The following is a 25,041-nucleotide window of genomic DNA, read 5'->3' on the forward strand; positions in this document are numbered from 1 at the left end:
TTCTTGACTAATAACTCGATATCTCTATCTATTTTAGGCCACCATACTGCTGACCGCAAGGATGATTTCATCATGTGAATACCTAAGTGTCCCTCATGTGCGATTTGCAAAACCTGATTACGAAGCGACTCAGGCATTACAATACGATCCGTTCTCATCAAGACATTACCCACTTCGCACAACTCATTCGCAAAGAGGCGATACTCTATCGGAAGCTCATGATGTTTTACATTCTGAAGGCATAACATAACAGTTTGGATGGTGTGATCAAGCTTCGTTGCTTCCATGAGCTCTTCCCAACTAATGGCTGCCACATTTGCTGAACACATTGCTATTTCTCTGATCATAAGTTCTTCAAGTTGATCGAATGCAACAGGTTGTAATGTGCCTAATCTGGATAGTACATCCGCGACGTTTTGTTCACCAGGAATGTGAGTAATCTTATAATCAAAACCTTGTAAACGGAGCACCCATCTTTCGATCCGAGCACATGGTCGAGAGCGTTGAGTGAAAAGGTACAATAGAGCCTTACAGTCCGTCAATAACTCGAACTCGATTCCATACAAGTAAATATAGAATTTTTCAACGCTCCAAACCAGAGAAAGAGCCTCCTTTTCCGTCTGGCAATAGCGTTTTTCCGTGTCCGTCAGTGATTTGGAAGCGTAACTGATTACACGATGGTCACCTTGTTCGTTTACTTGGATCAACATTGCCCCCAGACCTGTAGGGCTTGCGTCAGCCATTACGAGCGTTCTGTCTCCGATTTTGAAAAATCCCAATGATGAGGATTTAGACATATCTGATTTAATTTGGTCAAATGCCAAGTCATGTTCAGTTGCCCACTTGAAAATAGAACCTTTTTTCGTTAAATCTCGTAGTGGTTTATCGACCGTGGCAAGATTCATCAGAAACCGGTTCAAATAGTTTGCGAGTCCCAGAAAACTTCGAACTTCATTGGAATTCAGTGGTTTACGGAAGGATAATAGTGCTTCGATTTTGCTCGCTGTTGGAGTAATGCCTTGTTTGGTTATATTATGTCCAAGGAACTCCAGCTCGGTAACCCCTATTACACACTTTTTTCGATTAAGCTGAACATTGTGTTTCTCCAGTCTGGATACAACCTAGGTGGAAAAGAAAAACACAACAGTGTTTAATTTTCAACGCAAAGCGTATTTATTGCCCTTGGTAATCTAGTTCAACATCTGATGAGCTTATTTAATCAAAGTAATATTATCAAACAAAAACAAAAAAAATCACTTATGCATTTATATAGATATTTCTCATACCTTTGCCAGCCGATCATCGTGTTCTTCCTTATCTCGGCCCTCGATATAAATGTCGTCTATGTACCACCATGCTCCTTCGCAACCCGCCAGAATTGCGTCCATTGTCTTCTGAAAAACTTCGGGCGCTGTGACCAGCCCGAATGGCATTCTTTTGAATCTCAAGATTCCGCGATTTGTAATGAACGACATGATATTGCGGGATTCCTCGTCCAGCTCAAGTTGCAGAAATGAATCCTTAATATCTAGCTTGCTTCTAATCATGTTCTCACCAACGCGGGCGAGGAAATCGTCAATAAGCGGCATTGGATGTCTTTCTCGCTGAACCGCTTCATTTACTCTGCGCAAGTCCAGGCAAATTCTTGGCTCACCATTGGATTTTCCCACTACCACGAGGGGCGATACCCACGTTGTCGGTCCTACCTTTTCTTCCACAATATCTCTAGCCATCAGATCGTCAATCTTCTTGTGAACTGCTGCCTCCAGTGCAACCGGCAGGCGTCTAACCGGTTGAAATACGGGTTTTGCTTCGCTGTTCATATGGATATCATATGGTTCATATGGAAGTGGCTTTGGATTCGATAATACCTGATCCACGTTCATTCCGATCTTTAGCACGCCTAGCTTCTTAGCTGTATAGTCTCCTAGAAGACAATGCTGACCTCCATCGACCACGAAAAATTCGGCTTCGGTAACTTTACCACCTATAGCGATGTCTGCCACGAAGGTTCCCAATATGGTCAAAGGATTATCATTTGCGTATCCTTTGAGGATTCTCAGGCTTCCTTTTTCTGATCGCTTAACGTTCACGCTCATCGATTTCAATTTTTCCCAGGTTATTTTTGAAACTAAGTTAGCTTCTGCCCCGGAATCAATCAGCATGTTGAGTTCCACACCACCCAGTAAACACTTGATCATGTTAGAGTCACACCCTGCATAGAATGCATAATATGTTTTCTTCTCTTGACTTGGTGTTTCCGCTTGGATATGATCAATGGCTTTATCACATTTTAGCGCCACCACATCTTCAACAAGTCGGATTTTCTTTGTAGACAACTTTCCCGAATTTTCCGGTAGTTTTGTTCTTCGAAGCCTGCACTGTGATTCGAAATGGCCGATCTTTTTACATGATTTACAAGTTCGACCTCTTGCTGGACATTTCGCATCAGTAGAGATGTGGCCGGTGAGACCGCATTTGAAGCAAGTCAATGCGTCGTTTTTCCCTGATGAACGAAAATCCCGAGCAAAGTTTCTCTTTGGTACCTGATATCTTGTCGTGCCATATGAACGAATTCGGTACGCCCGTTCACCCATAACGGCCTCATTCGACTTTGCTGAAAAATCCTTAACTTGCTGTTCAACGCTTTCCAATAGTCTGCCAAGCTCTTCGATCTCCTCCACTGATCGATCCTTCTGTAGGATTTGCTTGCGTAGCTCATCCGATCGGCAACCTTCAGCGATGGCATCAATCAACATAATATCCAAAACAACCTTTCTACACTTCGTTGGATGCTTCTCAAGTCCACATTCGTCTATTTGCTGTCGTACTCTCAACACAAACTCCGCAAATCTTTCGGCTTGGCCCTGTTTTATCTGTCTCAGTTTATGACGTTCTAGCACGTCTTGTCGAATTGGTTGAAAGTATCGATCGAAAGCTTGAATTGCCACATCGTAGAATGGTTTCTCTGGAGTAACATAGGGAAACTTCCCGCTGTCCGGTAATGTTTTGAAGAGAGCCTGTAACTGTGGTCCACCGAAATGAAGCAGTTTTGAACGCTTTTTCTTCTGCTCGAATATCTCCTCTGACTCGAAATAGCATTCGAGTGCTCTTTTCCAGATTTCCCATTCTTTATGTAGCCTGCTTCTTTCGACCTCATCACATCGAAACTGCGGAATCGCTCGCGTGTTATCCATCTGAATTGGAAAGAAAAGATATTCTTTTAAATAAAATTCCGTTTTTTTTTTTCACCACAGCATCGTCAACTTTTTCTTTTATTTTTTTTTCTTATTACTATTATTTTCCACTACATTTGTTCTTGAATCGAATATTGCTTCTCACATGAGAATATCATTTATTTTCGTGGTTCTATAACTTTTATCCATCTGTCGATTCCCAATCGACCACTTTAACCGGTTCTCAAACCAAAGCTACTTGAAATATGGTTCCCAAACCATTTGCACATGCCGATTCCCTAATCGACTACTTCATTCGATTCCCAATCGATCTTATAACCTGATTCCCAAATCAGTCTTGTCAATTATATTGACTGAATCGATTCCCAAATCGATTATTGCACTGCTGGTTACCTAACCAAAACTTTTAGCCAGCCGCTCTTCTCTTGAAATAGTATTTTTCCGATTTTCCATTTGTCACGCCATTTTATTTTTTTCATTTCGGCTCCTGTCCGCCATTTTTGAAACCCCGCTCATTTCTCGCTAATTTTTTTTTTTCGACGAATAATTGCTTTGATGCATATTTACTTTTATACTCACAATCGATTTTATCCCATCCTCGTCGCCAATTATAGAATTTATATTTTCCCCTTTTCTGATTTATAGAAAACTCTTTATTTCAATAATCTTGACGCCGGCCTTCTCTCTTGCGTCCGCATCGCCACACGTCCTCCATCCAACCCCTTACCTCTTTCCCTTGTTCTCTCCTCCCCAGCACGCTGCATCGTTTCTTTCAGTCTCTCCTTTCTTTCAGTTTCCGAAGGGATAGGACCCTACAACTATCATTAGATTGCACGTGGAAGGTAATCCAAGATCCCCATGGTAGTGACCACATGCCGATAGTCACCACAATCAAAAGCAGCTATCAACGATCAGTGCCAGTTAATGTTCCTTTCGACCTCACGAAAAACGACTGGCAAAAATTTCCATCGGCGGTTAAAATTGGTATTGAATCAACTGATTTTCTTCCTCCTCTGGATGAGTATCGATTCCTTACCGAATTGATTCATAAAAGCGCACTAGAAGCTCAGAAACGACGCGTTCCAAGTACATCTGTCATAAGAAGACCAGCCACTCTTGGATGGGATGATGAATGTACTAAGTTGTATTCCGAGAAATCTGATGCCTTCAAGGCTTTTCGTAAACACGGAAGATATGAACTTTTCGAAGAGTATTTGAGGTTTGAGGGAAAGCTCAAAAATCTTATCAAGGCTAAAAAAACGTAGCTACTGGCGACGTTTTGTCGAAGGACTATCACGAGAAACCTCAATGACAACACTTTGGAAAACGGCCCGCAATATGCGGAACCGCATTTCCACCAACGAGAGTGAAGAATACTCCAATCGATGGATATTCAACTTCGCAAAAAAGGTCTGTCCAGATCCGTACCAGATGAACCGCTATTTCGAGAATCATCGCTTGATCCCGGTTCTTTGGTTGGACCATTCTCAATGCTGGAACTATCTATGTCTCTTCTTTCATCAAACAATTCTTCTCCGGGATGCGATAATATCAAATTCAATCTTCTTAAAAACCTCCCAGATATCGCTAAAAGACGATTACTTGACCTGTACAACTGTTTCATGGAGTACAACATTGTGCCCCCAGAATGGCGACAGGTCAAAGTTATAGCTATTCAAAAGCCTGGGAAACCGGTTGTAGGTCATTTGGCCTAAAGTTGTTTGGCCTAATGACGTTTGGCATAAGGCCGTTTGGCCTAATGGTCATTTGGCCTAAAGTCGTTTGGCCTAATGGTTGTTTGGCCTAATGGTCGTTTGGCATAATTTGAAAAACGTAAATTATTCTTTCTAGTAAAATATGTGAAAATGTTCACATTACTATTATTGGTGTACAACAACATTATCCGATAGTCATCGTCAGTCACATACGATATGTACACTCCCGGCCAAAAGTTTGGGTTCGCCCTCTAAAAATATAGGCAAAAGTTTTTGGTCGTATTTTCGCCGTCTTACATCCGATTTCGGGTATTGTTAGCTCGATACAAAGAATTTGAGTAGATCTTACACCGTAGGTATTTTAAACTAACAATTTCCATTTTTTTATGTTCTAAAATATTACATTAAGATACTCATTTGTCTTATTATTATGTTGTAAAAATATGTTGATTTTTCTCTAAATTGAGCCCACAAATTTCGAAATGAAAAGTGATATGGAACCCAATTTTAATCATCTTTGAGGGGCATTGATGATTTTCGGCGGAAAATTTTTGTTTTATTTTAAAAATCAAAATGTTTACTCAAGTGCATAGTATGCATTGGCTAAAAGTTTATTATTATTATTATTATTATTATTTTCTTTATTAGGGAGACGGCTGGCGGCCAAAAGTTTAAGTTCATTCACTATATGGCCATAAGTTTGGGTTCACTCTGCTGATAAGCGATTTAATTCAATTTTAGCCGAATATTGCCTGGAGTACAGTTTTTGATGTTTTGTTTGGAAACTCACTTTCTTCAATGTATAATTTGCCTGAAAAATAATATTTTGGATAAAGATTTTGATTTTTAAAAATAAAACAACATGTTTCCGCCGAAGAATCATTAATTCCCCTCAAAGATGATTAAAATTGGGTTTCATTTCGAAATAAAATTCTGTGGGCTCAATTTTGAGAAAAATCAACATAGTTTTACAACATAAATAAAAGAAAATGAGTATCTTAATGTAAAAAGGGTCACAGTGTGGCTAGCGTCACAAAAGTGAAGAAATGCTAAAGTATCATAAGAAAACAAAACCATTCGATTTTGGCAACATAAATGTTCTGAACGTGATGCCAAAATCGATTGGGGTTTGTATTTTGAGTTTTACAGTTTTGACATTGTATAGGAAACATACAATCTTTATTCTATGGTTGACACCTTCTTTAAAGCATGTGCTTTCCTTTCAAGTTTTACTGCATGTTGCTTTGGTATTGCATATGACAAGTATTTTCCAAAAATGCTGCCTTCTTTAAAGCATCATCAGTTCTTTCAAGTTATACTGTTTTCATATGTCGACATTGCCAAAACATCTGATTCATTGTTTTTTATACCTTCCTATTATAAATTCCTGGATTTATTGTATTATAAAAGTGATTTGCAATATTTTAACGTTAGTTTGTATTTCGCTTTTTGATCACTGCACATGGCTTTATTTTGCACCTACAAAAAGAATTTCATATAAACAATATATTTCAATCGTTTACGCCTATATGTACCTATTATGCCAAACGACCATTAGGCCAAACGACCATTAGGCCAATCGTCCATTAGGCCAAACGACCATTAGGCCAAATGACTTTAGGCCAAACGACCTTATGCCAAACGGCATTAGGCCAAACGACTTTAGGCCAAACGTGGCACAATCTGGGAAACCAGCGTCTGATCACAATTGATACCGACCGATTGCCATGCTATCGTGCATGAGGAAATTATTGGAGAAAATGATCCTTTCAAGAATTGACCATTGGGTCGAGCAAAATGCATTATTGTCAAATACTCAGTTCGGTTTTCGAAAAGGTAAAGGAACAAATGATTGTCTAGCGTTGCTCTCTTCAGATATACAGCTGATCTATGCGCACAAGGAGCAACTGGCTTCAGTTTTCTTGGATATTCAGGGCGCCTTTGATTCAGTTTCCATAGAAGTACTGTCGGAAAATCTGCACAGTAGTGGTGTTCGAGCCCAATCAGGGTGGGTCGAACTCACAGTGGACTGTACGGAAATGTTTACAGGGGAACACTTCACTACGGAGGCAATTTGCAAAGCTATTGCTGGGGACAAAATTCTTCTCTTCGGTAGGGCTTTAAAACACAAGAAAAACTGTCAAATCCACTAAAAACTATTTATTGTTAATCTGCCAAATACAATTTAAAAACGGCTTGCTGCTGTGCCACTTGGACGCGATAGAACTTGGTAACTTCACGCTACCGATGCTGCCGGTTCAACTCAGGGCGCAACAGACGTACGTTGTCAGAGCTACGGTAACAAAAGAGATGAACAGATCGCGTGGCACTCGTTGGTTGGTGAATCATGTAATGCTGTTTCGCTCGCTTCCGTCGGGTGACGGAACATACTCCCCCGATTGAGGACACTCAACTGTCGTAGCGAATTCGGAAATAACCGCATCGTCTTCGATAGGTAAAACGGAAATCTTGTTGATGGGACGACGAAAGGTAGTTCCTCCGGAACGCACGTCGACAGCTCGGACCAGGTCATCATCACCGAGATAGACCGCTGTAATACGGCGCATTTTCCAATTAAGAGGAGGTTGATTCCGGTCATGGAGAAGGACAACCATACCCTCCTTTATGTTCGGTTGAGTGCGAAGATTTTTTCTTCCTGGGTTGCAAAGTGTTGAGGTATTCCCGACTCCAAGCACGCCAGAAATGTTCCCACATGAGCTAGAGATGTTGCCATCGCGTTAAACGATTGACCACGACGTCTTCCAGAGAAGGTTCGGGTACAGCTGTGAGCGGTCGTCCTATAAGATAGTGCGCCGGTGTGATCACCAGCGGGTCTCCAGGGTCGTTTGAAATGGCAAATAGGGGTCGCGAGTTCAGCACAGCTTCAATTTCAATCAAGACGGTAGTTAACTCCTCGAACGTCAACCTTACATTACCAACAATGCGCTTGAGGTGAGTTTTCGCAGATTTAACTGCGGCCTCCCAGAGGCTGCCGAATTCTGGTGCTTCTGCCGGAATAAAACGCCATTCGATGCCACGGTTGTGGCAGAAGCCTTGAATGTCCTCTCTACAGTTTGTTGGTTGCGAGATTGTTGAAACAGTTGGTTCAGTTCGTTGTGTGCACCTCGGAAATTTGTTGCGTTATCCGAGTGCAACTGCTGAACCATTCCTCGTCGGCCAATGAAACGCTTCAGGGACGCCAGAAAGGCATCGGTACTCAAGTCGGATACAGCTTCCAAGTGGACGGCCTTGGTTGTCATGCACACATAAACGGCTGCGTATGCTTTGATCAAGGCTGGTCGACGCACCCCTTGTTTAATGAGGAACGGTCCGGCATAGTCCACGCCGGTAACTGCAAACGTAGGCGAGGGTACGACTCTTGCAGCGGGTAGGTTACCCATCAACTGGCTGGTGCTGGTCGGATTGACTCGAAAACATTTTACGCATTTTCGAGTAACCATTCGAATAGGTATAATGAACAGCCAAACAACAGACAGCTACCGCGTGCTTCGTACCGAACAATAACGTGTTGCTCTGTCGAGAGCCGAAAACAAACTCAACCTTATAGAAAATGCAAGTGTTGCAAATCACTCCATTTGACAGTACTGTTTCGGTTGATATCGATAGCTGCAAGGGACGAAAATACTACAACAGCTTTCAAGATGTGTGTTTTCTCTGTCGAGCCATCGTAATTTTTGCCACACGAAACTCTGCCAATCGAAAAACAGACAAGCCAAAGGATCAATCCAACTTTATAATTCAAAATTTGTCGTAGAATAAATTCTTGATTGTGATCTTCACATAACTATCCGAGTCATTCCGTCAGACAAAATTACAAAGTTTTTAACTACGCTTGTTCTCACAATTGGCCCCTTTGCTAATTTTCAGCCTTTTTTCCTACTTGCTGCTTGCTTGAGGTATCAATTATTGATTCTATTTGTTTAGGGGAAACCGCCAAATGTTGAACGGCTAATTTTGTCGCCTATTGTTGAACTCCCATAAGAAATGCACGTGCGTTCAACAGTAGGCGAAGAAATCTGCCGTTCAACATTTGACGAATTACCTATTACTTTATCAACTTCCTTCCATTCCGATTTTGAGTAGGGTAATTCGTCAAATGTTGAACGGCTAATTTCTTCGCCTATTGTTGAACGCACGTGCATTTCTTATGGGAGTTCAACAATAGGCGACAAAATTAGCCGTTCAACATTTGGCGGTTTCCCCTAGTATAACAAAAACAAAAATGCTAAGTAGTATATCAGGCGAGCAGCAAATGGTGATCAAAACCGGTCTTAAATAATTATTGTTCCACAAACTCTAGATGCAACCTGCAGCAAACAACACGCAATATTGCAGTCAAACAAATTTTATTATTGTATAATGTCTGCTCCTAGAACACTTTACAGCACAAGACAATCGCAGTGAATAAACATAAAATATAGCAATAATCAATATAGTAATAGTAATAATTCTCGCAGTAATGAGACGCTTCTGATGTTTGTAATGCACAGTCAGCGATTTGTTTCCGTGAAACGCTGTTTATCCCCCTAAACAAAACCGTATGTACAACCTAATAAACGGTCTTCCTTTATCGATGGCCTTCGTTTACACCTCAGACACTGAAACCCGCTTTCTGTCGACATTTTTGCATCAGCGCTCTCAGCATAAACTGCTTCCGCGACAATTGGCGAACATTTTTGAGGAATACTTCCAGATCGATCACGCCGCTACGAAGTGCCTCACCCATGTAGTAGACTGCATCCTCAATAGCTGCCTCTTCGGCATAAGCGTTCAGTAGCCTATAATAGTAATAGTTCGAACATTTGATTACCTACCCACCTTGTCACTAAATCGTCGTCAATTATACTTACTGCTTATATAGCGGAGCAGTGGTCGTTACGGCTTCATCTACATCAATGCCTTCCACCTTTTCCAGACTCTCGAGCGCTCGCTCAAGCTCCTGATCTTTGTCGTGGAGTACGGCAATGCTTTTCGTCAGCTCTTGTTGGTCACGTTCCAAACGACCGATGATATCGTTGATCTTGCTCTGGCCTTCGTTCAGTTCCTGTTGGGTTCGCTTAAGTGTTTGGATCTCCGCCTGGCACTGGTTCACCTTTTCCTGAATTCTTCGCTTCAGCTTATCTTCGACCGCACTCACGAGAGATGCTTTTATGTGCTCCTCAGTGATTGTACCCGTACCTTGTGACAATGGATTCTGAAATGAAATGCATTACAGAAAAACAAATAGGTATACGCAAATTGTACGCTTCAGTGTTCATACATAGCCCGCGTTGTATCCGGATGCAGTTGGCATATTAGGCGGCATGTACGGGGGATAGCCACCGCCAGTTGACTGCTGACCATACCCACCGTATCCTGCAACTGCCGGTGGATAAGGCGGAAATTGTTGCCCGGGATACGGACAAAAAGGACTCTGCGTGGTTGTTGGCGGTTGTGGCATAAATGTTTCTGTAATGAGACAACAAAATTTATCATTCCAAGAAATTGTCCACCATTGCAATAATCTTACGTGTTGGATAGGGCGTTGCCTGTTCCTTCGGCTGCTGCTTCGGTTTTGAGTACACTGGTGGGAAATCCCCGAACGTAACAATCATCACCTGGATTAGCCCGAGCAGATCGGACTGCATGGGGGTCCAATCGTGAAGGTACGGCAGATAAATTTTCCCATTGTGGTCCACGTACATGGAAACCTTGATGTGCATGTCGGACGTCGGTTTGACGTAGCAAATTGGAGCATAGCGAGGGTGCGTGTCAAGAAGCCAGATGCAAATCGGAATGTGGTAAGTGTTGCCCTTGTACCGCACCGGTATAGTTCCCTGTAGATTGATCAAATGCTTCACTGACCCATCATTGAAAACTGCAAAGAAATCGGATGATAGTTATCTTTACGAATCGAGGCAATAATTAATTAATATGACTCACCGTATTCCTCGTACCGACATGTCAGTGCTTTGTACTGCTTCACACAATCGGCTACGTCCTTTTTAGTAGAAGTGGGATCTATATACTGACCGTTTGTATTAATGCAATACATGAAATTGTTTAATCAATTATATTTTCATCTCTGGACAACTTTCTCGCTTTTATACTCACGTTCACCAGCATTCGACCAATATCTTCCAGTTTTGACATTGTTGTTTTTCAGGCCGATGCTTCGATTTCCACGGGTTTAGCAATTTAAGAACTAACTTAGAATTCCAAAAGTAATTAGGTATTTTTCCGTAAAATCCAAAAAGTATTTTCTTCAGAAACATCAATGACGACGAATGGATTGAATGATCAGCATTGTCATATAAGAAATATTTCAGATGACAGTACTCAGCAGTGCTGCCATCAAAATGTTAACGTACACGGAATTGCGATACAACTCACTTTATGGTTCCTTTCACTCAAATCCGCCCTTGCGTGAAAGAAGCCAAAAATAAGTTAAATGCGAAAAATCCGGTGAGTAATTTGCCTTTACTCCTGTATTGAATTTTCACCCACTATGAAGTTTCACCAACTCAAATTTATGTTATTTTCACTCACTCGAGACTATGATGAAAACAACTCAAATTTAGCTTCTTCCACGGAACAGCACACATTGGGTCGAGGCAGCTCTCTTTGTTTATGATATCATTCTCATGAGAGTGAGAAAACTACCTATTTAATTGAGTTAAAAATTTGAACTTCGTACTCAAAGTTGAGTTCTTTAAACTTTTTTTTTAGGTTTTTTATTTTTTCTGTGTACACGGACAGATAAATCAACCCAAAATTTGAGTTCAATTTACGCACTGGTAAGAATATCGAAAAAAAATATACCCAAATTTGGGTAGTTTTCCCTTTCTTTCCCATGATTGCTATCAAAACAAGAGCAAGATGCAAACACCTCACCGAGGTTGCTCAGCCCAATAACCCAAATTTGAGTAAATTCAATATTCTCTATTTTGGGTTATGATCAAGGTCCGCTTTGGATAAATTAAACTCAGCTTTGGGTAAATTGTTTACATAGGATTAAAGGCAAACTACCTAGTGCCAGAAAAGTCATTTTACTCAAATTTGGGGTATTGGCCCAAACCACGGTTTTGAGTGCAAACAACCCACTTTTGGGTAGTTTTGGTTTTCAGTGTAAATAAAATTATTCTAAAAAACACGCTCATTTTTTTCTACTCAATAGTGAGTAGTTTTGTATTGCCGTCTCTTTTTTTCCCACAGAAATTTTACTCACTTTTTATAAAAAGTGGAACCACTCAAAATTTGAGTGGTTCCACTTTTTTTCAAAAAGTGAGTAAAATTTCTGTGGGAAAAAAAGAGACAGCAATAAAAAACTACTCACCGGTGAGTAAAATCAAAATGAGCGTGAAAAGTAATGATCTGCACGCCCGTTTCAAATCACTCAGAGACTGAGTGAAATTGTATTGCCGTCTCTTTTTTTCCCACGGCACGGAAAAGTTACTCAATTTTCGTAAAAAGTGGAACTACTCAATTTTTGAGTAGTTCCACTTTTTACGAAAATTGAGTAGCTTTTCCGTGGGAAAAAAGAGATGGCAATACAATTTCACTCAGTCCCTGCACGCAAAAAAAAAATTTGCGGTTGAAACTACCATTCCGAGGGTTATTTTAAGCGAGATTTTAAGTATACACAGAAAAAATAAAGAACCTAAAAAAAAGTTTAAAGAACTCAACTTTGAGATAGATTGGTACAGATTTTTAACACAGCATTAGAAAAGTAAATTTACTTCTGTTAATCATTCTCTGACGATAGGAATGATTGCGATTTTCATTTGAGATTTTTCCAGATGAGAACAGTAGGCAAAACTCATAAACTCATAAACTCAAAACTCAGGACAATGGATACTACTATCTATAGTAGAATCTATAGATGAGCGAAAGCTTTGCTGAGTCGATTTTTTTGACCGTGCACACGCGCATATGACGTCACTGCCCTTAACATTTCCATTGAAATCATGACGTAATGCTCGTTTGGAGACACGATTGACAGTTCGTTTGGAGACAGAGGATTTATCTTCGCTCATCTATATATTTATTCCACTATCTATAGTTTGCATCGCTTAATTGACTTATAATTGTACATTTATGGGTAATTTTCCATATTGTCTGGTACAGATGAAAAAGATTTTTGTGGCCATGGTACAGATAAAAATGTGGCAACACTGGTTATTATAAACAAAGAGAGCTGCATCGACCCAACGTATGCTGTTCCGTGGAAGAAGCCAAATTTGAGTTGTTTTCACCATAGTCTCGAGTGAGTGAAAATAACATAAATTTGAGTTGGTGAAACTTCATAGTGGGTGAAAATTCAACACGGGAGTAAAGGCAGAGTACTCACCGGATTTTTTTGCATTTTACTTATTTTTGGCTTCTTCCACGCAAGGTCGGATTTGAGTGAAAGGAACCGTCAAGTGAGTTGTTTCGCGGTTCCGTGTAGATAGTGGAATATATACACGTAAAAAATAACCTTATAATGTTATGGCAAAAAACCATTCGAAAATACTTATACTCTTCATTATGCCACCCAATGAATGCCACCTTTATCAAAAAGCTAATAACATTCATAAGTTTTACAATGATATAGAAATGCTAATATCATCTTCCAAACTTGGACGTACATGTTCATGATAGAATTAGAGGCGGAAGTATAGAATTGATAGTTCCGTTAGGATACGGCAGGCATGAAGAATGTTTTTATAGAAGTCGATTTAAAAGCGAGCGGAGGGCAATATTTGTGATGGCACATATCACACTATATATATCAGCTTCCACACTGATATTCTTCCCTCCCGCCTCCCCCTTCATACACTAACAAAAATCCACACATTTTTATTGGCAAAAATCTAAAGAAATTTACAAATAAATTTTATGTGTGCATTAATAACCACCCGCTATAGGAGAATCCACATAAATATCATTAGTTAATAACGGGTATGTGTGTTTCCACATATATGCTATGCGAATTCACATAGCCGTTATGTGGGAAATGCTATAGTCAAAATTTATGTGTGCCACTCATAATGGATATGATTGGATTTTTGTCAGTGTACGGGAGCTTGGCAGAAGGAAGGTCGTGTGATATGTGCCATCACAAATATTGCCCTCCGCTCGCTTTCAAATCGACTTCTATATTGCCTGATTTTCTCAAAATTGCACGCGGCGAACCCTTTATGAAAGGTACCGCCGCGCCTTCTGCACTCCGTTTCCCGCTCGGAAACGTCTTCTAGAAATCTCCCGTGATATCTCTGAGACAAAAAAATGAGTCTCCTAGATATTTTTGGTCGATTTCTAGAACCTGTCAGACCTCAAATCCGCCTCAAATGCAACAACCGTTTAAACCGGTGTCTACCTCAAATTTTAGACGAGTAGACCGTTTGAACCGGTAGGGATATGACAGGTGTGGTCTCTTAGATATTACCTCGATATCTTCTAGACTCGAATACCACGGGTCTTCTAGACTTCTCCTAGATGTGGGTACCATATTGCTTCTTCTTTTTCTTTTCTCTGTTATTATTATTTTTTTTTGTTTTTTTCGGCTTGTTTACATTACAATCTAAAAAATAACTTTCTGAAATTTAAACACACATATTTTTATTTTTTTTATTCGTAAGTTATAATAAATAAACGTTTTATGAATTGTCCGCTTCAATGACAAAGCTATTTCGAGAAATATATGTGGATCTGCTGGGATCAAGTGGCCGCAGATCCGACTGTTTTGTGAGCATGGTGATCGATCGTTATCCCCGAAGAAAACAGGCCAACCTAACGATACAGATACCGTATATCACATTCTGCGGCAAGAATATGACACTGTTCCAGAGCCAAAACCGTTCGCAGCGGCTGGAATGTTCGTGGGTCCCACACTTGGTCCCACAGTTCCGTGTTCGTCACAACTTTTGATCCTGGTTAATGTGATGGTTATGATGGTTTCGAGCGTGACGGAGTTCCCGAGAGGTTCTATGGTTTTAAAAGACGTCAAAGCTGGAACAAGGAGCGAGGCCGGAAGCTGAATGGAAATTGATGTAATTTTCGACGGTCGACAGCGGCTTGGTTCTGCAAGAGGGTGGGATTTGGAACACGGGTGTCCAACATTGGTTCGTAGCCATCAGATGCAGCTGCACGTTGAAATAAGTTTTCGTCTACCCATTTTTGTGAATGTCGGCCAGGAAAGTGTCCGGTTTCGCTTACCCGATCAGGTATTTCTGTAAGAAACATTTACGTTTTGGTCATATGGGTATGATAAAAGTGAACATTTGCGGATTGAAAGCTAGAGCATAATACTCACCAGAAATTTCCCGATGATCTGAATCATTTTTGATACATGCCATCGCCCATATGAAATCCGCATCGGTGACCGTCGTCTTTAAGCCTTGAAGCTCATTAGAAATATTTAGCAGCACTATAGGATTCCGTTGTTCGATCCCGCTTTCCCACACTTTTTGCTGTTGCTCCTCGGGGGTTCTTATTCGACATTAGTGTTTCGTCCGATCTGATCGATTGATCATTAGTTGAGAAAGGTTGAGAAGTGCCTTTGTCCACCTTCCGATAATTTAAACGGCGAGTTCCGACTGAAAGTTAAAATTTATCTTGGATTGAATAAAAAGGCCGATCAAGCACATGCGCGCGCGAACTATATTATGGAAAATTTTTGACAGCAGAACCGCTTCGATTCTCAGCACTCAGCAGTGTGAGTGTACACACACAAATGATAAGACTTAAAAAGGACTTGGTTCGTGCCCAAGATGAAAATGAATCTTGACTAAGATGGTTTGCATCTTATCCAGGTAGATTCCTGTTCTCTGTTAGATTTATTTCCATGCGGGTTACTTGATTCTTATGGGTGAATAGCATTGCGGTGTATCGTTTGGCGCGGCCGTACCTTTCGACAGTCATTCGCCGCGTGAAGTTTTGTGCAAGTACCCATTTGGGAACATTACAAACGCCGCGCAGTGTATCATATCCAGAAAATCGGACAATAAAAACATTCTTCATTTTTTTTCACATTCTTCATGCCTGCCGTATCCTAACGGAACTATCAATTCTATACTTTCGCCTCTAATTCTATCATGAACATGTACGTCCAAGTTTGGAAGATGATATTAGCATTTCCATATCATTGTAAATCGTTTAACTTCACGTAGAAGTAGCACACACGAAATCATTAATTTAGTGATTCATAAGTTAATGAAAAGTATAAGTTTACGGATGTATGTGACTAATGCGATGTTTAAGTTTTTTCTTATATATGCCATTAAGCGCCTGCTTTGGCAAAAAAGTATTAGAAATATTAATGATAAACAATATTATTTTTTTTTACGTGTAGATGAGCGAAGATAAATCCTCTGTCTCCAAACGAACTGTCAAACGTGTGACGTCACGATTTCAATGGAAACGTTAAGGGCTGTGACGTCATATGCGCGTGTGCACGGGCAAAAAAATCGACTCAGCCATGCTTTCGGTCATCTACACACTTTTATTTCTGCAGCTCGGCAAAAATCCGCACAGCCGTGCGCCAGCAAAATAAATAACTGATATTCCGGCAAAAATAGCGTTTGTTAGCTGATTTTTGGCAAAATATTTGCTGATTATCAGCAATTTTGACAGAAATCTCGGCAAAAAACAAGTTTGCTGGGGCACGGCTGTGCGATTCTCGGTAAAAGTTTAACATTTTGCTGAGATGCCGGTAAAAAAATTAAGTGTGTATAGATTTTACTATAGATAGTGGAGGAGTGGAGACCGGAGGAGTGGAAGGAAGGGGTTACATGCCCCATCTACAAGAAAGGCGACAAGCTGGAGTGTGAGAACTTTCGAGCGATCACCATCCTTAATGCCGCCTACATAGCGATATCCAAGATCATCTTCCGTCGTCTGTCACCATTAGTGAATGAGTTCGTGAGAAGTTATCAAGCCGGCTTCGTTGACGGCCGCTCGACAACGGACCAGATCTTGACTGTACGGCAAATCCTTCAAAAATGCCGTGAATACCAGGTCCCAACGCATCATCTGTTCGTTGATTTCAAGGCGGCATACGACAGTACACAGAAAAAACAAAAATTGTTCAATTAAATATTTTGAACTTTTATTTCGAAAGGTGTTTCGATTTTATTGAAATGAAAGTAAATTTGTCCTCTGTGAAAGTTTTTCGTTTGATTTAAAAGTATTCTTTACCTTAACTGAGAGCACATTCAAAAGTTCATCCTTTCAAACAGAAAACTTTTTATCTGTCAAATAAAACAGGACTCAGCACCCGCTCGTTCCCGGAGCAGCTGCTGTCAAAGAAGTCCCATCTGATTTCGGCGGAAAAGAAAACATTATCTTTTACCTGAAATAAAAGAACGGCTACTCTGTTGCCCTCCGACTGATAAAGGCCGATCGTTATCATCGAAAACATTCTTAAGGTAGGTGAAAAACAAATTTAAGTATTCGGGGCCAAATGCCTATAGTTGAAAGGACCAGCAGTAAATATTATATGCATGTTTTTTGCTTTACAGAACAGAAAGATTAATGGCTAGCAGAACGTCAGAATGCATACAAATGTCACGAAAATCAAAAGGTAGGTCACAAATACCCTTATTTACTATATAAACAAAGGCGGAACATGCTACTTTACGGATGAATACTAAATTATAATTATTATTGCATTGTTTTCATCAGGCAAAATCGATGGAAGCCTATTTCGACAGAAACCTGCTCCAGGGAAAACCAGATGGTCCATCAGCGCAGCATAGTACCAACCGCCTTATTTTAAGTTGTATGTATTTGATTGAAAAAGACATTTTATATTGATTTTAAATAAAAAAAATGTCTCGGAGAAAGTTAAGAAATGATTTCATAAATGAAATAAAAATTTAAAAACAAAATTAAATTGAATTTTATTCTTTTTTTTATGAAGAAAACATCTTTTTATTTTTCCAGTGTATAAATTTTGTTTTGACAGTTCTACAATTTTGTTTCAAAAGTACAAACTTTTAATTTCAGAACGGCTTACAACTTTTGATTCATGGTTGCCGCAAAAGTCACAGTACTTTTATTTTGAACATTTGCAACTCTCTACGAAAAAGAACCAATGAAACTTTTTATTTTTACCAACGGTTTTTTTAATTTCAATAGTGATTTTTCTTTCTGTGTATAGACCGCGTAGAGCTATGGAAAATTATGGACGAGAACAGCTTCCCTGGGAAGCTTACCGCAGACTGATCAAAGCTACGGTGGATGGTGTGCAAAACTGTGTGAAGATTTCGGGCGAACACTCCAGTTCGTTCGAATCGCGCCGGGGACTAAGACAAGGTGATGGACTTTCGTGCCTGTTGTTCAACATTGCGCTAGAAGGTGTCATGCGGAGAGCCGGGAGTAACAGCCGGGATACGATTTTCACCAGATCCAATCAATTTATTTGTTTCACGGATGACATGGACATTGTCGGCCGATCATTTGCAAAGGTGGCAGAACTGTACGTCCGCCTAAAACGTGAAGCAACAAAAGTTGGACTGTTGGTGAATGCCTCAAAGACAAAGTACATGCTTGTGAGCGGAACAGAGCGTGACAGGGCCCGCCTGGGAAGCAGTGTTACGATAGACGGGGATACGTTCGAGGTGGTCGAGGAATTCGTCTACCTCGGATCCTTGCTAACGGCTGATAACAATGTCAGTCGTGAAATACGAAGGTGCATCATCTGTGGAAGTCGGGCCTACTATCGGCTCCAGAAGAAACTGCGGTCAAAAAAGATTCGCCACCGCACCAAATGTGTCATGTACAAGACGCTAATAAGACCGGTTGTCCTCTACGGACATGAAACATGGACAATGCTCGAGGAGGACTTGCAAGCACTCAGGTATTCGAGAGACGGGTGCTTAGGACCATCTTTGGCGGTGTGCAAGAAGACGGTGTGTGGTGGCGAAGAATGAACCACGAGCTCGCCCAGCGCTACGGCGAACCCAGTATCCAGAAGGTAGCTAAAGCCGGACGGGTACGATGGGCAAGACATGTTGCAAGAATGCCGGACAGCAATGCCTGCAAAGATGGTGTTCGCTTCCGATCCGGCAGGTACGAGACGGCGTGGAGCGCAGCGAGCGAGATGGGCAGACTTGGCGAGCGTGGGGCGTTTACGAGAATGGAGAGATGCGGCTTCGAACCGTGGCGTGGCGTCAAATTGTTGATTCAGTGTTATCTGTTTATATGTAGACTAAATAAATGAATGAATGAATAGATAGTGGAAAATATGGATGAGCGAAGATAAATCCTCTGTCTCCAAACGAACTGTCAAACGTGTCTCCAAACGAGCATGACGTCACGATTTCAACGGAAACATAAAGAACTGTGACGTCATATGCGCGTGTGCACGGGCAAAAAAATCGACTGACTGTCACTTGAACTGAAACAGTGGTGAATTTGGCTGAAACCATGGTAAAATTTACTGAAATTCCATGGTTGGTTTGAAAATAGAGTGTAGTCTATACGAAATAGTAGTTTCTACCACGGATTTTTTTTCAGTGTGAATAGCATTGCGGCACCCAAAAAAATCTGCACGTTGTTTCCACCTGAAAAAGTACGTAGATTTTTTCCACCTGAAGTTCACGTAACTTTTACCTGATTTTTCGATAAAATTTTCATTCTACGTGAAAATCAGGTAAGTTTTACCTGAGTTTTGGATACGTAAGGACACGTAAGTTTCACCTGAATTTTTCTGAAGCATTTGCAGCTACGTGTGCACGTAAAATGTACCTGAAAATTCAGGTGGAAACAACGTTTAGATTATTTGGAGTGGGTGTATCGTTTGGCGCGGCCGTATTGTCGGCGTAGCACCAAGTTAGAATTCGGAAGTCGGGACTTCCGAACCGAACTTTCTTCCGAAGTTTTATTTGTCAAACTAATTGATGCGTTGTTTAGCGCATCTTTAGGCGAATCCAGCGCACTACTTCCGAAGTTGGGAAATTTGCCTGTATCTGGAGAAAAATCCAACTTCGGTATAAAAAGCGGTATAAATTTATTCCAGATAGACAATACCCGGATAAAAAATATAATTGAAAAACCATACATTTTACTGTTACATCACCATTTATTACATAATAATTACCATTAAATGTAATGGAAATTTTACAGTAAAATTGCATTAGAATTTATGGTTTTGCACGATAAAATGAATGGTAAATGGGACTTTTACAATAAAAAATAGGGGTTGTTATGTATCTTTACAATAAAAATTTCGAAAAATTTCCATACAAAATTCAGAGCAAAACAATTGACTTTACGGTTCTTCAATTGGATGATTTCTTTGGACGAAACAATAGAAAACGTTGTGATTTTAATGTTTTTCCTTACTTTTTTTTATTGTTTTGCTATAGAAGTACAATACCCAAGTAACACCAAGCATTACAATATTGCACATATATCAATCACAAATCGGCATGCTAAATGCTAATTGCATTAGATCAATTTTAACTATGTGAAGTTACATTTATTTATCAACTGTCAGACAACGATACTCTAAATCAGCATTACGAATGCACCGATGCATTACTGATGCTTTATTTCAACATATCAAAGTAATGAACCATTAATTTGGTCTTATAATTGCCCTTTTCCACTTTAAGTCAACTTTTAGGGCTGTGTTTTTTACAAGCATATATAGCTTCATGGTTACTTGGGTAGATTTTAGAATTAATTTATTCCAGTATTGCAATAAAAATACAATACAATTTAATGGTTTACAATTTATTTTACTAACAGAGAAAAAAATCCACATTTCTGGTGAAGTTCAAAAAATGATTCACATCTTTACAAACCATTATTGCACTTTGTAATATTGAATTAATATTGCAAAGTGTAATGCTGTAAATCATTTTATGCGTCTCACAAGAAATGTCGATTTTTCCGTGTTAATAAAGTTAATTGTAAAACAAAAAATCATATTGTAAATTTCATTTAAGTTTAATTAAAAATTATTCTGATTCAATTTTAGTCAATCAAAAATTAACTTCAATGTGTTGATATACTGAGTGTTTGTATTATTTTATTAACTAAGTTTTTCGGATCTTATTTAATATTCTTATTTGATTTTCGCGCTTTTCTGTTTGATTCAGCATAAAAAGAAAGATAAGAGGCGAGAATACAAGTTACTCATCTTCTTATTCATTACTAGAGATGTCGTAAAATTCCGAATAATCGATTAGTAACTAATCGATTACTCTCGATCCTTGTCGATTATTGAATCGATTAATCGTTGGATAGTAATCGATTCAAAATTAATCGATCAATCGAGGTAATCAATCCTATTGCGACATCCTTATGATGTCGTAAAATCCTGATTAATCGATTACTCTCGATTCCTCTCGATTATTGAATCGATTACTCGTTTGGTAATAATCGATTCAAATTTAATCGATTATCACATCGATGAATCGATTTATCGAAGTAATCGATTAATTTGCGACATCTCTATTCATTACCAGCAAGCCTAAAGATATCTCGCTTAACTTTTCAAAAGGTCCTAAGTAACATTTTTTTCACGAATTAATTTGAATAGCGCAATCAATAGAAAAACATGAAAGCTTTTGATTGCAGTGCTCAAATTAAATCATGAAAAAAATGTTACTTAGGTCCTTTTGAAAAGTTAAGCGAGATATGGTAGCAATGATACGGTGTCACACGTTTGACTTCCACCCGATCGCTCGAGAAATTAACCTGATTAAGTTTAAGAGATGAGCCAGCCTCGGGCTGAAACCCTCTTTAATAAAGACAAAAAAACTGTGCCCGCTGTTATGGTCGAGTGCCAGCAAGCATATTTCGATAATTCCTCTTAAACTTGCCCTCTCTTATCATCACCGGACCAGCTGAAGTATTGTTTCACCACTTCCTTGGTTTCGTCTGAGCTGGCATCCAGTTTCTTCCACTCGTATACACTTTGTAATCCACGTGCCCATCCTCTCGCGCGAGAACCAAACGCCAGAAAATGTGCTGTTGTTGTTGTTGTTGTTAGCACCGTACCAGCTGGAGTATTTTCCTAGTTGAACTTCTGCCAGAAGTAACGAATAGACTTGGCTCATCTTCGTTCGAGTAGCAATACTTGAAGTCGTCAAAGTTGTACCTGGTTGTATGTTCCCTTTGGTAGGACATCGAACAGCTGCTTTTAGTTGAGTTTCTCAGCGAGAACCACCTTGGCGACATCTAACTCTTCAACCGACTTAAATTCATTCCCCTTTTTGGCAAAAGTCGGCTTTGGCTCCTGCTCTTTCTTTTCATACTGCTGCCCAGCTCCTCCGGTCCGTATAATGAAAAATACCCAGGAGGACAGTGCCGGTAGCTGCTCATTGTGGGCTAGGGACAGGAACGACAGTACTTTGGCCTTCTCGAGATCGGTCTTGCCGCGCACTGCACCTTCGCGATTCTTTCGGTCAGAAATTCGCCATTAGTAGTGTCGACGACAGAAACCTATAATAAATCTTTCAATTAACTGACATATGTTTCAAATATTAATTGATGATTGTTTACACTTGTCACTGATTTCTTTCGCAACGAACAAGTAAATAATCTTACCTTTCCGCACAGATAACAGATGTTGAGGCTGGCATCCTATACGTGTGTAAACATCCGCAACCGTTAATTCAAATGTATTTTAAATTGGGTTGTTTAGCAAAGAAAAATATTAGGGTTTTCATTGTTTAAGAGCTTGCTTTTCTGATCTCCAACATATTTTTATTTTGTTTGTAAACCTTTTATTTACATTTTTATACAGCAAACAAAAAGCCATTTAAATCGATAGAATGACACTAACATTCATAGAATGACAGTTGGCCCATGCAGCATAAGAACAAATTTTAAGTCCCATATAAATTTAAAATGCAAATTAAAAATAGTTCAGGGCTCCAAAATTCTGAAAAATTGGGGTTATGCTCAGTTTTTGTGCAGATTCAGAATATGTAAAAACATATATACCCCTAAACAACCCAATTGGGACCGCGTTTGGCAATCGATTGGAGATGGCGCAAGGATCATTGTTATTGAAAACGCAGCCCGATTACGGCTGTCAAATGCATTGGCTGCGTTCGACGGTTGTAATTCAGCTGCATCCTTAGGTACTGCCGCAATCAGTTGAGTAGATGGCAGTAGTGGGCCAACGTATATCAATTCAAAAGTTTACACAGGATTTTCAATAAAATTTGTTCTAGCTTCAATGTCTGTTATCTGTGCTTTCCGATTGGGAGCTTCTTCAGAAAGGATCCGCTCTTGTTGACGACCAACACAAAAACCGACGTGACAGTAACCTTAGCTCCGGTCGAGGCTCCGGTTTTGGTGTTCGAAGGGATCGTTTCCAGTATTTTGGATTGAGCCGCTGTAGATCTACCATCAAACTATCTCGAGATACACAAGTTTCCTAGTCGCCGGACATGATCGTACTTCTGATTGGCAATAATATCTAATAAACATAAACGAGATAAACATAAACTCGGATCGGATACAAACCAAAACATGGTCAAAACGACAGTGCTGCTAGAATGATTTTAATTTCTCTGAATGAAATATATTTATTTAAGAGAGAAAATCAGTTCTTTTTTCTCCAATTGTTTTGGTGTATGAATGCGATATTTTATCTGCGGATCAATCCACTTTGCAACTACGGTGCCTCCCTTTGCAGCAACATAATGATTTCATTTTATTGAAAATCTTTCAAATATGAAAACAACACTTCTGGGGAAACCAGCGACCTTGTTCTAAATATTTTGCCGCAGATTCAAACTAGAATAGTTTTCGAAAATTAGCAATGAAACGGAATCACTTCTGATTTGACTTTATTATTTGACTAATATTTTTATTGTTCGCAATTGTTGATGAAAAATCTGATCAAAATTAAAAATTATTCTATTTCGTTGATCAGAAAATCATTTTTGATGATAAAAATAATATGGTTTTTAAAATACTATAGATTCCAACCCTTTGGATGCTTCAATATAGTATACTCTAGTATACTATATTGAAGCATCCAAAGGGTTGGAATCTTCTTGTGGCGACACCCACTTTTGCATCACATCGTCACTGAATCACTTCTGATTTCACTTTAATCTTGCTCTTAAAGCCCCAAACGCAATACAACGGAACGGCGACGGAAACGGCAAATTTAACAGAAAATATCTACGAACTTTTTTTCAAATAGCCGTAACTGTATTTGACCTTGAAATTTGTCAAATTTTCCATTTCCGTCGTCGTAAAATCAGAAGTGATTCAGTGACGATGTGGTGCAAAAGTGGGTGTCGCCACAAGAAGATTCCAACCCTTTGGATGCTTCAATATAGTATACTAGTATTTTAAAAACCATATTATTTTTATCATCAAAAATGATTTTCTGATCAACGAAATAGAATAATTTTAATTTTGATCAGATTTTTCATCAACAATTGCGAACAATAAAAATATTATAGAATGCATTGTTGACATTAGGGTTCATTGTGGTTTTAAGGTAAGTACAATATATGTGTATTTCCACCGTTAGCAAACTACAATAAATGTACAGTAGATTGTTTTGTTTGACATACAATCTATAGTAGTCTAATGGTTTTAACCATAAAAGGTACTGTAATTTTTTATCCGGGTACCTTTCGTCAGTCATTCGCCGCGTGAAGTTTTGTGCAAGTATTATAGATCCACACTCAGCGAACTGGACTATCGAAATTCATAACTGGCGCCTTATGAATTTTCGACCGCTTATTCCACCAAGAGTGATTCTTATACGCAGTTACCACAGACAAACAGACATAACACTCGCCAATTTTCCATCGTTCACTGATTTACTGGTCAATTCAAATAATCATTAGTTGGCCAATCGATCACTCGTGGCGCGCGCATCGAATTTGCTCTAGTTTGACGTTTGCTCAATATCGCCATCTGGTTCGTGATTTGCCCAACTAACGGAAATCATCAGATGTCGTTAGTGTTTGAACGACGATAAATTTGATGAGGGAATGTTCAATGTGTTATGTCTGTTTGTCTGTGCAGTTACCTTCACAAGTCTTCAAGCGTCGATGGGCGTGTGGTCTACATACCGGCCTCCCGACCCCGACGTCCATGGTTCGAACCCAGTCTGCCGTACTTCACTTTTTTTCAAATGAAAATCACCATTCATAAGG

The 25,041-nt window shown here is 39.6% G+C and overlaps 2 protein-coding genes and 1 long non-coding RNA gene across 3 annotated transcripts; 1 reads left to right on the plus strand and 2 right to left on the minus strand.

Annotated features, from left to right (window-relative positions):
* Positions 1-1,280: 1,280 nt before the first annotated feature.
* LOC134209051 (uncharacterized protein K02A2.6-like) lies at positions 1,281-3,197 on the minus strand. The gene has a single exon (XM_062685031.1). The coding sequence runs from the start codon at positions 3,195-3,197 to the stop codon at positions 1,281-1,283; it is 1,917 nt and encodes a 638-aa protein (XP_062541015.1).
* Positions 3,198-9,262: 6,065 nt separating this feature from the next.
* On the minus strand, positions 9,263-11,217 carry LOC134214562 (tumor susceptibility gene 101 protein). Its single transcript, XM_062693911.1, has 6 exons — positions 11,027-11,217; positions 10,856-10,940; positions 10,443-10,790; positions 10,194-10,381; positions 9,784-10,127; positions 9,263-9,711 (listed from the first exon to the last, which is right to left on the minus strand). The coding sequence occupies exons 1-6, from the start codon at positions 11,063-11,065 to the stop codon at positions 9,525-9,527; spliced, it is 1,191 nt and encodes a 396-aa protein (XP_062549895.1). The 5' UTR covers positions 11,066-11,217; the 3' UTR covers positions 9,263-9,524.
* Positions 11,218-16,965: 5,748 nt separating this feature from the next.
* LOC134214563 (uncharacterized) lies at positions 16,966-17,739 on the plus strand. The gene is made up of 3 exons (XR_009979831.1): positions 16,966-17,322; positions 17,416-17,477; positions 17,579-17,739. It is a non-coding gene; the product is annotated as an uncharacterized LOC134214563 (long non-coding RNA).
* Positions 17,740-25,041: the final 7,302 nt, after the last annotated feature.

The sequence above is a fragment of the Armigeres subalbatus genome, chromosome 2, assembly GCF_024139115.2.
Source record: "Armigeres subalbatus isolate Guangzhou_Male chromosome 2, GZ_Asu_2, whole genome shotgun sequence".
Taxonomy (NCBI): domain Eukaryota; kingdom Metazoa; phylum Arthropoda; class Insecta; order Diptera; family Culicidae; genus Armigeres; species Armigeres subalbatus.

Excerpts from the sequence above, each read along its gene's own strand:
- LOC134209051 (XM_062685031.1), bottom strand. The coding sequence starts at position 3,197 with ATGGATAACACGCGAGCGATTCCGCAGTTTCGATGTGATGAGGTCGAA.
- LOC134214562 (XM_062693911.1), bottom strand. The coding sequence starts at position 11,065 with ATGTCAAAACTGGAAGATATTGGTCGAATGCTGGTGAAC. Across the intron at positions 10,941-11,026 it reads TTGGTCGAATGCTGGTGAAC|TATATAGATCCCACTTCTAC; the intron begins GTGAGTATAAAA and ends ACAAACGGTCAG. Across the intron at positions 10,382-10,442 it reads GGCAACGCCCTATCCAACAC|AAACATTTATGCCACAACCG; the intron begins GTAAGATTATTG and ends GTCTCATTACAG.